This window comes from Vulpes lagopus, chromosome 2 (genome assembly GCF_018345385.1).
Source record: "Vulpes lagopus strain Blue_001 chromosome 2, ASM1834538v1, whole genome shotgun sequence".
Classification (NCBI taxonomy): domain Eukaryota; kingdom Metazoa; phylum Chordata; class Mammalia; order Carnivora; family Canidae; genus Vulpes; species Vulpes lagopus.
Genome location: NC_054825.1, coordinates 139573209 through 139589281, shown reverse-complemented (window position 1 = coordinate 139589281; position 16073 = coordinate 139573209). Strand labels below are relative to the sequence as shown.

At 48.0% G+C, this 16073-nt stretch overlaps 1 protein-coding gene across 8 annotated transcripts in view; it reads left to right on the top strand.

Moving 5' to 3' along the window:
• The first annotated feature begins 2650 nt into the window (after positions 1 to 2650).
• PCSK5 (proprotein convertase subtilisin/kexin type 5) overlaps positions 2651 to 16073 on the top strand; it is a 446264-nt gene continuing 432841 nt past the window's right edge. For 4 of the 8 annotated variants that reach the window (XM_041744554.1, XM_041744551.1, XM_041744562.1 and 1 more), the window contains exon 1: positions 3020 to 3955. In XM_041744554.1, coding sequence (XP_041600488.1) covers positions 3764 to 3955 — 192 coding nt within the window. In that variant the 5' untranslated portion in view covers positions 3020 to 3763. The other 4 variants (XM_041744559.1, XM_041744556.1, XM_041744555.1 and 1 more) reach the window with 3 other exon arrangements.

Here is a 16073-nt window from a genome sequence, read left to right as displayed (position 1 = left end):
ATGTAGCAGAGGAAGAAATGAGGTGTCTCATAAGGCAAACTCTTCCCAGACTAATGCTCGTTTGTAGAGTTTCAAGATGAATCCTTACAGGGCTCTTGTTCATCTCTCCCACGAAACTGCCTGGATTTCTGTTCATTGCATTTCACTGAAATTTGCTTTTAAAGCCGTGAGGGACCTTGACAGAGAGGCCAGCCACTAGTGGGGCCTCATTATCAAGTAATGTATTGCTAAGTATAAGGTAGAGTAAAACTTAAAACTGCCTGATTTCCTGCCATATGGCACATTCTGGAGGAAGAGTCCAGGGTCAGACTTGCAAGGCTACTCCATGCATAAAAAAGGAAGCATTTGCACAAATCTTGGATTTAGCTTCTTTGCCAATGTCAGTGATGGTTTTGCACTAACCAGTTCTATCAGTTCCTTGTTCCTTTGGCTCCTGAGCCATTGCTAACAGAGCTGATCGTGAGAACCAGCAGAGCTTAAGGTCGAGAAAGAAGATGTTTTTTTTTGCCATAGCTCCTGATCCTTCATGGAGGCCAAATGGCCCTAATCAAGGAGGCTAATGAGTTCATGAAGGCAGATCCCAAAGCCTTCACAGCAATGGCAGAGGGGCTTCCTTGGTCTCACTGAAGTTTAAGAATCATACTCTTCAAAAGCAAACTGGAAGGGAGCTACAAAAGTGATGGACAAGAAGAAGGAATCTACATTCTTGTGTTCGATGTGACCGATGTATGGAGTCCCAGATCCTTTTCATTTTCTGAACAGGGCTAGGATTTTCCCTTCTAAATACATATGCGTCTAAATGAAAGAATATACCCTTTGAGTAAGCTCAAAAGCTGGCCTCGGGATTGGTTTACCAAGCAGAAAAGTGGTTTGCCTGTTTCCTACCTCATTTTCCAATTCTCTCTCATGTTCAACGCAGTGAATGCTGTGTGTGCGTGCCAAGCAGGGCATGCTCATGGAAGGCAAGAGTGTTAGTTGGAAAGAAAAAGGGAAAGACACCATGGAGAAAAAAAATATCAACGAGTAGTTTTGTTACTCTTAGGAAACAACCTCCAGGCCTCAAGAGACCAGGTGTAGTGATTCCTTTTCATTTCAATCAAAAGTGGAAGCCCAGGGACAACATTGCTTTCAAAGAGAAGCATTTGTCTTTCTGGGATCCTAAACAATAATGGCCCCAGAGACCCAGAGAAAACTTCAGACTGGACTTTATGAGACCTCGTGTGGTCCTCACAGTGGCCACCGTCCTGTGGATCATCCACAGACAGGCTCGCCCTACCCACAGACAGCTAATGCCCACCTCCCCTCCACCCTGCTTCTGAAAGGAAGAATGACTGATGTATATTGAGATTGGGATTTTGACTGATCTCTTCCCATCCCATCTGAAACCTGGTAGCTACTGGAAGAGTAATCCAGTGTCCCATGGGTAGGTGCAGGTGGCCTGGGTGGCAATTTACAGTGATCTAATAGATTGTAAACTTTCTGGACTCCAGACTGGGGATGGAGGAAGTGGTGTGTGCAGAGGGACTGGCCAGTAGTAAGACTGTACTGAAACTCGAAAGCCCAGCACTTAAGTTTTTCCACCTGTAAATAACAATAACAACAGTAGTAATAATCGTAATACTGCTTATGCTTTTCCACCTGTAAATAACGATGACAATAATAGTACTAATAACAATGACCTCTAGAGTTAGTCAGAGGTCACTGAATTCCACTAAATCCTTTGTGCTCCATTTCCTCTCCCTCCCTCCTCCTCTTTCTTCAGTGTCCAGCACAGAGCCTGGCAAGTCAGAGGTGCTCCAGAGATGTTCCAAATCAGTCCAACAGAATAAAATATTTGTCCTTCTGCAAATGACTGACCTCTTCCGACCTTCCACATCTTCATCAGTTAAGATGGGGTGGGGTGGGGGATAAAGTTATTTTCGTGAGTTTGGTTTCAAGATTAGATAACATACATGGAAGACCTTAGACAATGTCTAAAATGTCATAAAGCGATAATTTCACTTTTTTGGGGTTTCATGAACTTTATGAGTTTTGAGTTGGCAGATACGGTTGAACGGCTGAGGGGAGAAAGGGAGAAAAGTGGGGCCCGAGGCAGATAAAAGAATCATTATCCAAAGCTAGAGGTGTGATGGGTTAATTCATCTCAAATACATTTAACCAACGCTTAAGAAGAAAAAGATTGGCGGGGGAGGGGGATTGGGAAAAGGAGAGGAAATAAAGGGGGCCGGTGGGAGTTAGGGGTATGGTGAATACTTCTGAGGCCAGCTGAGTTGTTACATCAAGGGTACATTTTCTTTCCGTGAGAGATCGTCCTGTGCCACCGAAAAGAGGCAGGGAGGTGGTTCTGCAGAAAGAGCTTGGGTTAATCCAAGCTCGCTCCTGCCCGGGCAGTCACAGCGCTGGAGACAGTAAGGAAGCCGGCGCAGGCCCAGGTTTCATCCGAACTTCCTCTGCGGTCCTTTTTATATTGAAGTCTCTCGCTGTTGCAGGGCCGCGCTTGGAAAAGTTGGAAAACTTTTCCCTTGGTGGAGAGAAAGCCGCCCTCATCAGACTCCGTGGGACGAATGAATGAATGTACTCCCTTGGCCCAACGTCTCCATCCACTTTGGTACCAGATATTCACAGAAACATCTTTCCTCAATGCTGCGACTGGAATTTTACTCTCCGGTGGCTTCGCCTCGCCTCCTATCAGATGCACAGATTTCGAAAGTCAGCAGGCAGCAGACTTGGCTTCGGAGCCACGGGGGTTGGGTTTTGCAAGAGTCGATGCGCGGTCCGGTCCCGCGTGGTGGCCTCTCCCGGGAGCAGGGTGTGTAACATAAACAGCTGCTGAAAAGCGTGGAGGATTAACGAAGTGAAAATCTCGAGTTATTCGTTCGGCAATTGACACGCAAGTGACCTTCCTAAATACGGAGTCGTTTAAGGAGGTTCAGAGCCAGGATGAATGAATCCTCGGGGCGCTCGGCAGGCACCGACCTGGAGATCTCCGCCGTCTTTCGCGGAGGGGCGGTAAATCCGTTCCAACGCGAGGAGGGGAGGAAGAGAAGGGGGCAGAGCCGCGGCGCCCGGAGCCCCCCTCGCAGCCCTTTGGAGAAAGTCTCGCTTGGGCCGCCCGGGACCCTTGGAGGTTACAGCCCCGGGAAGCCGGCGGCGCTAGGACCTGGCTGGCGCCTGGCTGCGGCCGCGCTCCGGCGGGCGGAGGAGGGAGAGGAGGAGGGGGCTGTGGGAGAGGAGGGGTGTCGGGGGGCGGGGGAGTCATTTATGCAGAGCAGGCGCTGCTGCCATTGCCGCTCACACTCCCCGCGCGCCGCTCGGAGCCGGAGGGAGCGCAGGGAGCGAGCCAGCGAGCGCTCGGAGCCCGGGCCAGCAGAGGGGGCGCCCGGCCGCTGCCTGCACCGCCGCCTCCGCCGCGCTCCGGGGCCCGGGGAGGAGCGAGGGCGAGTCGGAGTCGGGCGCCGAGCGGCCGAGCCCCGACTGCGGGAGGGCGCCTGCCCCGCCGCCTCCTGCGCCCGGGCCGGGGAGCCCCGCCGCTCGCCCTGCGGGCCGGAGGGCAGGGAGCGCAGGTCCCCGCAGCCCCAGGGATGGTCTAGGCGGTCCAGCCTCGCCGCGAGGCTCGCCGTTCGCTCCCAGCCGGGGCTCGCCGCCTCCTGCGGATCGCCCGGGGCTGCGCGCCGGGGCGGCCCAGGCCGGAGAAGTTAGTTGTGCGCGCGGCTCGTGCGCGGAGTCCGCGAGCGGGCGAGGGAGGCGGAGAGGCGCCGGGGCCATGGGCTGGGGGGGCCGCGGCTGCGGCCCGGGACGCCTGGACCTGCTGTGCGTGCTGGCGCTGCTCGGGGGCTGCCTGCTTCCCGTGTGCCGGACGCGCGTCTACACCAACCACTGGGCGGTCAAGATCGCCGGCGGCTTCCCGGAGGCCGACCGCATCGCCAGCAAGTACGGATTCATCAACATAGGACAGGTAACGACGGGCTGGCCGGGTCCCTGGCCCCGAAGCTGCCGGGGCAGGGGCAGCCTCCAGCGACTTCGCGCTTCTTGCCCCCCCCCCCCCGGGCAGCCCCCTTCCCCCTCTTCCAGATGTGCTCTTGCAGCTGTTGCCCTAACTCTTGAGCGGTTCTCTCTCTCTTACACACACACACACACTCCCCAAAGTTACTAGGGTTGGTTTTGTTTACTTTTTTTTTTTTTTTTTCCTTTGCAAGCCGCGAGGGACAGGTAGGGTCTCTGGAAAAATCCAGAGTGTGCATACCCCCGTGGTGGTTGCAGACCCTACCGGATCTTTTGACCTGGAAAGTCGGAGAGCATTGGTGGCCTGAGCTCCTTTTGGGGGGGGGGGCGGTTAGAGGGGTGAGCGCGCTCCTTGCGGTTTCTGAGAGCCAAGCGTAAGGAGAAGGCGAGGAAGGGAAAGCCTTCCCGGCTCGGACCTGAATTTAGCCCAGAAAGTAGTTTGCTCCCCCCGCGGGAGAGCACCGCTGGGCGCTGGAGGCGAAGGAGGCGCGGGGACTGGAGCTGGAAGGAGGAGGGAGGCGGCGGGAGGGGAGGGGAGGGCCGGACCCGGCGTGAGCGCAGATCTGGGGAGACACCTCCCGGCTTCCTCGGCTCCCTGGGGAGATCCGAGTGGGGCCTCGCGGAGCGGGGCGGGAGAAGGAGGGTGGGCAGCTCCCGAGCCCCGCTGGCTGGTCCTGCTCGGGGGGAGCTGCGGGGCTCCCCGCGGGTAGGGGCGCGCGGGGCCCAGAGGCGGGCGGGCAGCGGGCGCGGGGCGTGCGGGGTGCTGCTCCCGGGCTTTCCGCACGGCCGCCCAGCTGGGAGACAATGAATTAAACGGTGTTGCGGGGCTGATCGGGAGCGCAACAGATTTGGAGGTCCTTCCGAGCCAAACGATCCTCGCCCTCCTCCCTGTAAGAAATGAGAGCGGCGAGGGCCGCGGACACGGGTCCGAGAAAGTGACGCGATGGTCCCGCCCCGCCCCCCCCCCCCCCCCCCCCGTACTCTCACACCTCCGTGACTCACTTCTCCAGGCCTGGCTGCAGGAGGGGGCTCTGGCCAGACCTTGGCCGGACTGTGCTGGGGGTGGGCGGCGAGGGTGATGGGGCACCTCCGCGGCAGACCCGCTTCTGGGACTGCTCCGGATGCACGTGCCCTGCGTGCTCTCCCGCGGTGGAGGGAAAGGAAGGGGCTGCGGGTGCCCCGGGACCGAGAGGGCACAGACGGTGCCTGGTGCTATTGCAATCCACGTCCAGGAACGGGAGCCCGGAGCGCTGAGCCCCGCAGCTGCCTGGGGGATGCGGCACTGAGGGAGGGAGGCAGAGCGCCCGCCACTGCATCTGGAAGGGGATAGGGAGCGCTGGGGGCGGGGGTGGGGGTGGGGGTGGGGGTGGGGGTGGGGGGGCTCTTCAAAGGAGCGGGAGCCTGAGGTTTGGGGCTTTACGGGTCAAGAGGGACGACGTGTTCCCGAGAGGCCAGTCCTTTGAGGACGGAAACCAGGGCAAGGGGCAAAGTCTTTATCCACCCCCGCCACGCCCCCTACAAACACACACACACACACATACACACACATATACACACAGCTTGGTCGGTCCCTATCCAACACACACCCGGAAGCAAGAAAGGAAGAAAGGAAGGAAGGAAAAGAAAGGGAAGGGAAGGGAGCTAGATTTTGTTGCCCGAGTGCCTGTCATCTTCAGGAGAGTTCTATCCTAATGGCTTGTAAGGATCCTACTAGCTTCGTATTTCATCAGAAGAAAACAGAATCTCTCCTCCTTTTACATGAGCTTAAAATTGGGTGCTGGGTGTGACCCTGGAATGTAACTGGGAACCCTAACAATCAAAGGAGCCTTGTTAATTATCTTTCCAGAGGTGCATCTCCCATATAGGAGACATATTTAGAAAATAAGTTCTTGAACATACATTTTTTGGGGGTTGGGGGTAATCTGCAAAATGACCATTTGGGTGGCTGTCCCCGCCCACTCAGCAAATTGGAAACCCAAGATCCTGGAGAGGATGACCCACAGAGGGTCATCCAGCTAGATGGTGGCAAAACCATGATTCAGACCTAGGACTCTCTGGCTCAGGCCTCCTCCTGTGTGAACCCTGCCTTTTAGGGTATGTCCCCCTCCACTATCCCATAGGAGGAAAGAAGAACAAAGTAACATCCCCAGTTCCCTGATTTAGTGGCTCAGTAGACTGGGAACAAACGTTCAGTATTAATTCACAGATACTTGTTTCAAACGGACCTGGACTTCTTGACTCTGAGAAGCTTCATGACTTGCAAGAGGAGAAATACCTGTTTCTTAATGAACTCATTAAATAGAACTGAGATATTGCAGAGCCTGGCAGAGTGAGGGAGGAGATTCTGTCCCCGAACCCACTTTGAGCAAGCAGACACTGCAGTGTCGTGTGACTTCACCTGACTGTGTTTACAGGATGTCTTCTGATGAAGAGTGGTGGCTTTTCATTTAAAAAGTGATGCAAAGAAACTTTCCGTACAGATGACACCAAATACCATTTATTGTGGTTTTTACAATCCCAGTGAAGAAATTTAGTGCTTTCAAAGGTTGCAGAGGACCCCTTGAACTGATGCCATAACAGTGTAAAAAGGTCAGCGAGCCTTACAGTGTGAAGCGTTTGCTCTGTAGATCAAAGGTGGGGGGTGGGGTGGGGGGAGGGTGACACTATGCTAAGTCTTTGGGGTGGTGAATGGAGTTCACACATGCACTTTCCCTGCAGTGTGAGGGCCAAACATATATCTTATTCTTCTTTTACTGCCCTGACCTTTTAACACTTTAGACATCCTCTTGTTATTCTTTCTTTGCATCTCCATCCCTAAGCCAGTGGCTCTTCCATTGAGGGCAGGGACTAATTTGTAGACATTTCTGGAATGTTCTGTCTTTATCCATTTGGGCTTGGGGTCCCACCTCGTGGGTCACAGATTGGAACTGAGACCTCTTATTGCCAGTGACAGCATTTAATACGTCGGGGGTGTTTCTGACGTCTTTAGTGCAATATTTTAGGTGAGTAAGGTAGTGAATTTTCACCACAGCTAAGGTACAGTTTGGGCTACTCAGAATTTCTGTGTGATGTTCTATATGGCCTCTTAGCACTTAGAGTCACCAGAGGTAGAAATCTCTGGCCTCGAGAATTCCACAGAAAAAGAGTAGGTGTGCCTCTTGCATTCATGAAAAATAGGATGCGCAGAGGAACACAAGAGCGAGCAAGCGGACAGGCAAAAAGGACATGCTTGGCTTCCTGGAAGGGAAGAATAATGAGACTTCTCTTGCTTTTGGCTGCAGAGGTAGCATTATGTTTTGATAGGTTTTCCACATAATGGGAGTATTTATGGATGGTTATGCCTTGGAAATCTGAAATGATGCCATCATCAGTAGTAGTAGTTGTCGTCACGTTGGTGTGTATCCTGTTTTGCTTGGTACTAGATTGCCCTTTCTTCCCCTGCCGGCCCTGACTGCCAGGCCTCCTAGGCTCTGGGATGCCCTGCCTGTGGCCTCATGCGGATGGAAGGGAGGCCTTGGTCCTCCCTCCCAATCCGTGCTCTGACTCTCAGAACTAACAGTGTAGTGGTCAGAGGGTGGCAGTGACAGAAAGGAATGAAGACCTGACATGGTGTTAATTGTGAACCTTTGTTTGGACTAACTCTACAAACCGGCAGGGCTTAATTTCTGGTTATTTGAACTCAGAAGCTCCCTTGTGGGGGTTGTTTGCCGTGTGCAAGAGCTGTATTTATCCTTCTGTGAATTGCATATAATCCTTGATCCCAAACTGAGATTACCGGTAGCGAAAAGCTCTCCTCAAACCATGTAACTTATCTTGAGCGAGATTCCAGAAGGATAAAGCCAGATGCAAGCAGTACTAGGGAAATATTTTACCTGGAGTTCCCATTGAAAGCAGAGACTTGGAAACTCCAGGGATGCCACTTGCAAGGTCTTTGAAAGCAGGAAAGTCAGTGAACTTAATGGAGCCCCTGTGCCTCCATCTGTAAGACGATAAATCTCTAGATAACTGAGTTGACTGTGCATTGCTCAGAACATAGGCTTGCAGAGGAAGGTTTGTTGAATCTGAATCTGAAATAAGTGAGACTCCAACTTTATTTAGATAGGGAGAAAGGAAGACTTTTTTTTTTTTTAAACTGGGAGATGCAAAATGTGAAGATCAGGAAAATAAATTTTTAATGGCTGAGCAAAAAGCGCTAAATCAAAGCTTTGTAGACAGGGAAAATGGTTTTCCATTTCAACTAACAATATAAAATACTTTAAAAATAGTTTCTGTTGGACTCTAAACAATTCTGGCTGATTTCCCATGATGGTGCCTTCCTCCCTGCTTGATCCTTGTTGTGGTCCATTAAATATTATAGGATAAGCTCTCCGGAGATGGAAGACAGAGAAGAAAAATATCTGAGGATTGATTACCTTATAAAGCCTCTTACCTTGGTACGTTATATGAGATCGTATTTGAATTTATATTTTAATTCTGAATGTAGAGTTAGAAGCAGCATTTCCTAAGGATCTTTAGTAGGAGGAACTTTGTTCAGAGATGTGCCGAGGGCCTCCCACTCTGCTGATGAATTCTAACCTTCAAGTAATGTGGCGTGATCACAGTGCTGACAAACAGTGGCCAGTGGGTTCTGGGTGCATATGGTTGGCATTGCTAGTAGGGGCGTGGCTAGCCTGCTGGGCTGAATGGGAGTGGACTGTGCTCCCCTCATTGCATTCTTAGGCATATTGTAAACAGCAAAATAAATCGATGTAGGAGTCCATCTGGCTTTGCGCAGCAGCTCTTCACACCCAAGAACTTCAGCCCCGACCCCCGCTAGCACCTCTCACATGCTTCGTTCTCATGAGCAGGAGAACCTCGACTGGAAAACAGCAATTCAGAGGGCTTGGCCTGGTGATGGTGGATCTGTTGCATTAACCTCATAGGCCAGGAATGGCTCATATGTGGCCATTGGGATTTGGGGGTCTATTGAAAATGAAAAACTGCATTTTTACCCAAAGGCAGCTGAATTTGCCTTATCACTGTCTTTCATGAGCTTATATCCAGAGGTCTTAACCTTAAAGGTCAGCCAGAGAAGCAGGGTAGTGTGCTGGGAAAGTGGCCAGCGATGTCTGACTCTTTGGTTAAGGGAGGGAGTCCTGACCCAGAAACATCCCCTGGGCAGGGAGGGGTATTTGCCTTGTCTGTTCTAGTTATATGAAGCAGTGTCTGGGTTTTCCCAAGGCTGAAGTATCTCCAGGCATTGCTGTGCCTCGGGACTTTATCGCTTGGCTAATTCAGGTTGGATTCGATGACAGAGAATGACGCTTGGCTTCCTGGGTGGGGAAAAATGAATGCTTACAGACCTTCATGCCTGCTAGAATATATGTATGCAGATATATGGACGTGTGTACATCCATATGTATATATCTGTTAATTTTTATTTTTATCAAAGTTAAAGTTAAATATGCACATAATTTAGAGTGAAATTGCTCATGCAGTATTCTTACGAGTTTCAACAGATGAGATCTCTACATCTAAAGGTAGCAAGAAAGGACAATCAGTGCCAATAAACCCTTCAGTGTGGGTTAATCCCTGCAGGAAAATGAGACCAGAAAGAGAACAAGAGTAGGAGTCAGCAAGCTCAAGGGTTTTTTCTCTCATTAACCAACTTGACCCCCATTGCCTCATTTTTCAAAGAGGGGACCCTGTTACTACTTGAGCCACCTTGTGGGGTTGAAATCTGGTGCCTAATAACGAACACGAGTATATAAAGAAAGTAAGACTAGGAAGCATCACATGATCTACTGGGGCTCCAAGGAGATGCAAAGGCCACTAGAAGGAAAGTAAGAGAATGCCATGGTTCATGCTGGTTTCTTAGTGGAGTGACTTGAGACTTTCTAGATTCTTGTACTTGTCCCTGGGGATTGAGTAGGAACTGGAAGGGGAAGGGGAAGGGGAAGGGGAGTCAGTGTCATTGTTGATCCTCTCTTCAGAGGACAGGGATAGTTATACTTTTCCCTGAGGGCCATGGACAGAGGGCTAGGGCTGGGAGAACAGATGAGAAAATCACCCAGCTAAAGTTCCTGATCTCTGGGTCAGACAGCTTTGTTTATAAGGCATAGACAACCTGGAGGATGCAAGATGTTTTATTTGAAGAATCACAGGATGCCTGGGTGGCTCAGTGGTTGAGCATCTGCCTTTGGCTCAGGTCAAGACCCCAGGGTCCTGGGATCGAGTCCCGCATCGGGCTCCCTGCTCAGTGGGGAGCCTGCTTCTCCCTCTGCCTGTGTCTCTGCTTTTCTCTCTGTCTTTCATGAATAAATAAAATCTTTTTAAAAAGTCAAAACACAGTGTTTTTTTTTAATTGAAGTGTAATTAACATAACAATGTTCCAGTAGTTTCAGATGTACAAAGTATTGATTGAGCAATTGTATACATTACTCAGTGGTCACTGTGATAAGTGTGGTCACCATCTGTCAGCATACAACATTATTACAATATTATTGAGTATATTCCCTATGCTATCCTTTTGCGTTTGACTCAGATGTGAGTATGTATAGAGGAGTAATGGGAAACAAAATTGAAATATAGAAATATAGGAATACAGATGGGACTCTTCTGGGTGCAAGTGTTGAAAACCCAACCTCCTGCTGCTGAAATAAAACTAATAAACAATCAGATAAGGAAACAGGGACTCTGTTGATTAAACAGATCCGCATGCGGATCTGGTATATGTGGTTCTGAAAACAGAAACTGAATTCTTGGTGCAAACAGGCCTTACCTGATGTGTACTTTCTTCATGGCAAAACCTATCCTGACCTATACTGGGATTAATTAGGGCATTAATTTTTTTTTGGTCTTGTTGCAGAAATGCATTTAGTGGGTTTGATTAGGAGGATGCTGTCCTTGAGGTGGGTTGAGGTGTATACAATACACTCCAGGATGTGTACTGTTGTACATTTCTTGTCTGAAGAGTTCTGAATTCTGAAATGCATCTAGATCCCAGAGTTTCTATTTTATTTTTAAAAATATTTTATTTATTCATGAGAGACACATGGGGAGAGAGAGGCAGAGACACCGGCAGAGGGAGAAGCAGACTCCCTGCAGCCTGATGCAGGACTCAATCCCAGGACCCTGGGATCATGACCTGAGCCAAAGGCAGATGCTCAACCACTGAGCCACCTAGAGGCCCCTAGATCTAAGAGTTTTTAAAAGGTGACTGTGAGTCTGTCCAGCTGAAAATCCGGAGGTAGTGCTAACGTCAGATATTCCTGTTTCCCTCTATTAGCTTTATTCTCACACAGGCCCTTTCTCCAAGGCAGCAAAGCTCGTATGATTCTTAGTACCTCCCTTACCTGCTATTGAAATAAACCCTGGAAAAAGACTCTAGTGCTTCCTCATAGGATTATATCTCTATTCAGAGGCCACTGACTTTGTCCTCTGGGATGGCAGTATGTTGGTGAGTCACCTTGGGTCACATATCTGCCCTTGAAGTGAGGGAGATATCGACTTTTGATGGACAACTCACAACTGGGGAGTTCCCCAAGGGAAAGGGGGTGCTGTTGCTGGGGAATGAGGGAAAGCAGAGGCAGGACAAGAATACCTCCCACTACAGATCAGGTTATATAAGGCCTTAAATGCTTGGGCTGGGGAGTTTCAACTTCATCCCATAGGACAAAGTGTTCCATTGAAGTTCCCTGAGAAGACATGACAGCCTGCTGACTCAACCCACATGAAGGTCTACCATGTAATATACATAAGATGTTCTCTGCTTTCAAGGAGGTGGGACATTTTTACTCATAGCTGTCATTCAGCAGGACAGATATGAGTGGGGTAACAGACAGCACAGTATGGTTCAATCATTCGGCCTGGGAGGAATCTGCTGGTTGAGGTGTGCCTAAGGAGCGAGAGGAGGCAGACAGGCTGTTGTGTTGGTAAAAGTTATTGGTAATGAAGCAGAAGCTGAGCTAATGGGAAGAGAATAGCTTTGGATTCTTGTAGCAGTGTGGATTCGGTATGTCTTGGAGACTAAGTGGAAGTGAAGGTTGAGGAGGAGGGAGAAGGTGTAGGTAACTATAAAGTGTATGGCCACAGGACCAGGAGCATGGTGGACCCATTTGTAGAATTGGGGCAATCTGCAGGAGCATTTGGAGAACAAAAGGGTAGGTTCAGCCTTAGTGTTGTTCGTAGAGAGGCACACAGATAGAAATCCACTGTGCAGAAGAGATTTGGCACAGGAAAGAAGTGAAGACAGGCACTCATCCTGTCTGTGGAAATGCATAGGATTGAGAAGGGATGCAGCATGGAGGGGGTGGAGCAGGCTGAGGATGGAGTCTTAGGGCAATGTCTCTACTTAAGGGTAAAGGGATAAAGGAGTATCGAAGAGTGAGGGAGGCCTCAAAAGTAGAGCCTGGAATCCATGGGAATAGGTGCTCCCTCTATAGAGTGTGCACCAGTGAAAAGAGCTGTAAAGAGAATCCAGCATATGAGAATTGAAATATGGCTTAAAGATTTGGTGATGAGGAGGTTGACTATGATCTTGATGCCAGGGCTTGGTTGGATAATGAGGGGAACTCAAGGATGTGGGATAGAGGAAATGAGCACAGAAGGTTCTTACTGCACATGCCCACCTACTTGTGTTCTTTCTCTATTTCTCATCGATGCACGGGGGCAGCTAAGCTCACAGATCTAGAACCAAAAGGGTTTGACTCCTAACACTGCTACTACTTAGTGGGGGGACCCTAGGCGAGTGTCTTAAGTTCTCTGTGCCTCAGTTTCTTCATGCGTGAAAAAGATCCAATAGTATTTCTCTCATAGAATCATTGAGAGGATTAGTTAAAAGTAGTTAAAATAGTGCTGGGCACATACTACATAGTGTCTGTTATTAGATCTTGGGTTTTTTGTTTGTTTGTTTGTTTGTTTTTAACCAAGTAACACTCAGTTTCTATCTATGGTTTCATCCTATAGTTTTCACTTAACATTATATTTTGAGCCTTTTCCAAGGTTACTAAATAGTTTTAGACAAATTTTAATGGCTGCATAATTGAAGGTATCACACTATGTTATAATTCGTGTGACTCTACTTGTATTTTGCCAGGGATAATCCTGACTTATGTATTGCCTTCATTAAGTATTTTTTAATATAATTAAAAAAAAAAAAGGGATCCCTGGGTGGCGCAGTGGTTTAGCGCCTGCCTTTGGCCCAGGGCACGATCCTGGGGACCCGAGATTGAATCCCACGTCGGGCTCCCGGTGCATGGAGCCTGCTTCTCCCTCTGCCTATGTCTCTGCCTCTCTCTCTCTCTCTCTCTCTCTGTGTGACTATCATAAATAAATAAAAATTAAAAGAAAAGTATTTTTTAATATCCCCTTTTACTTTCAGACATGTCTGAATTTGGAAGAGAAATGATATGGTTACCCTAACTGTATGCATATTTGTGTGTGTGTGTTTAATTACATGTCGTTCCACCAGCTAGGAGCCAGAGTGATGCCTCTTTCTCGTTTGGGTCCCCAGCACCTAGCGCGGTGCATGGCATCAGAGAAGCACAGTGTACACTTGAGATAGGAAACATTACATAAAGACAAATAGGTTTGGAAGGCTAGAGGAGCACTGGTGCCTTGAGTGTAACGTGGGGTGAGTGGAGTTTCTGGGGAGTTCAGGTTGAGGGGTAAAGGAACATACGTGTGGGATAGCTCAATCTCTTTAGTCACTGACTAGGTGAAGGTCACCTGCAGGCACTGGGAAGAGTTGGGTGAGTTTGGTGTCCACGTGCTTTGGTGTTTCGATACATGTTAAGGAAATTCTGATCAGAAGCCATAAAGAAAGGATGAGATGGTGCCATTTGTGACAACATGGATGGATGTAGAGGGTATTATGCTAAGTGAACTAAGTTTGGCTGAGAAAGACAGATACCATATGATCCCCTCATTCATATATGGAATTTAAAAAAGCCCACCAATGAATAAACAAAAAGCAGAACCAGACTTATAAATACAGAGAATGAACTGTTGGCTGCTGGAGGGGAGGGAGTGGGGGATGGGCAAAATGGGTGAAGGGGTGAGAGACAGGAGGCTTCTAGTGATGGAATGAATAAGTCCTGGGGATGAAAGGCACAGCATGAGAAATAACAGTCAGTGGGATTGTAACAGCATTGCATGGTGACAGATGGTAGTTACACTTGTGGTGAGCATAGAATGATGTATAGACTAGTCAAATCACTACACTGCACACCTGAAATGAATATAACATCATGTCTCAACCATACTTAAATTGGAAAAAAATAAAAGAATCAATGATGAATGACTATGGAAAGAATATAGCCAAATGGCAGTGAGATTATTTGCTGCTTGTTCTTAGTTATGGCTCAGCAAGTAGTGGTTGAATATTAATGAGCCAACAGATAAACCAAACTGTTATGGCTTTGTGCCTTGGCCACTAATGCTTAGACACCTGAGATCGGAACAGGACAGAATTTGCCAGGGTAAGAGAGAAGGGAAAAGATCTGTGGGCAGCTGCGGGTGGGCTAGGGGTAGGGGAAAATGGATCAACTAGCTCTTGAATACAAGGGGTCACACCTCAGAAGTGACACACCACAGTGTCCAAGCTTTGAGGAGGGCAGAGAGGCCCAAATAGGGCTGGTGGACCCAAGAATGGGGTGGGCATAGGAGCTGTGAGTACAAAATAAAAATGGAGGGCCAGTTTGGCAAGAGTGGAAGAAGTGGAGGCACAGGATGGAGGCATCCCAGAGGGTGGATGTGTATTGATTGATTAATTGATTGTAAGCTCCACGTTAGAGCTGTTCTGCTCTAACAGGTGGACATGCTGGTGAGCTGATTAACATTAAATAGAAAGTATTAAATAGAAAACCAGTGAAGGCCAGTGGGTTAGACAGAGTGGAGAAAGTGTGGGGCTGGGATGTTGGAAGTCTTTATCAGTTTGTATAAGATGAGGATCCCAAGTAATTGTGCTGGTGAACTCACTAGGCAGGTAAACGTGGCATGTACCCCACACTGCAATTGGATAAATTTAGGTTATTATCACTACTTTCTCCATCTGTGTGCTATTATTTGTACTAGAGGTCCTGGATCAGCTTAAAGGATCAGGATAGACAACTGGATGATTGCTGTCAACTTCCGAATGTATCTTTCTGTGTTTGATTTTAAAACTGAAGATTGCATGGAACACTGATTGTAGAGGGAGGAGTGTAAACGGAGAATGTGAAACCAGAAACAGTATTTAAGGATGATTTTAAAATGGCATATACTTTGTCACATGCTGTGGTTGCCTCTACCCTAAGTTGTCATATAGCCCACTTCCCTTATAATAAATCATTATTATAATTTATTCACATGACACATATTCTGCTCTTTATAAAATATATAGAAGCTGTGTTCTGAACACGTCTTTAATGAATTCTTAGCCCAAACTGTACTGCCCTATAGGAATATACATATGTTTTTAAATATGTGTTTTAACAGTTATTTATAGATTGCTCTATATTTCATATATAATATTTTTAGATTGCTCTGTGTAATATTAGATTAATCTTGTTTGCATTTGTATGTAATCTGATAGCTAATTTAGGGTTAGCATCACAAAGGAAGCATTAAATTTCTAATTAAATCCGTGCATTATCTAAGAGGTTAATTCTGTCTTGGGAAAATTATAATGTGGGTACCATACCAGCATTGAAATTAGTTAAGATTTATTAAAAGCAAGTCCTTTCCTGCTGCCTTTCCCTATATATATATATAATATATATATATATATATATATATAAATATATATATATAATATATATATTTGTACTAAGTACTTAAGGTCTGATATTTTTGTAATAAGTGCTTATGATCTGGTATTTTTCTACTCTAAGAAGCTCTTACAGCTGTAAAAATATCCCAGTCCCCTCCGTGTCACTGTTCCCAGGCTTGTACCTTGTTTTTACTAGTTGACGTTTCTCAACCAAAATAAAACTGGGCCTTGCTCGCTAGTTTGAATATAGTACAGGGAGGGGGAGACACGTCCAGGGCCTTTAATCTTGTAAGCAGATATCCAGAAGTATAAGTTTAGAAGTTTCCCGCATACTCATCCT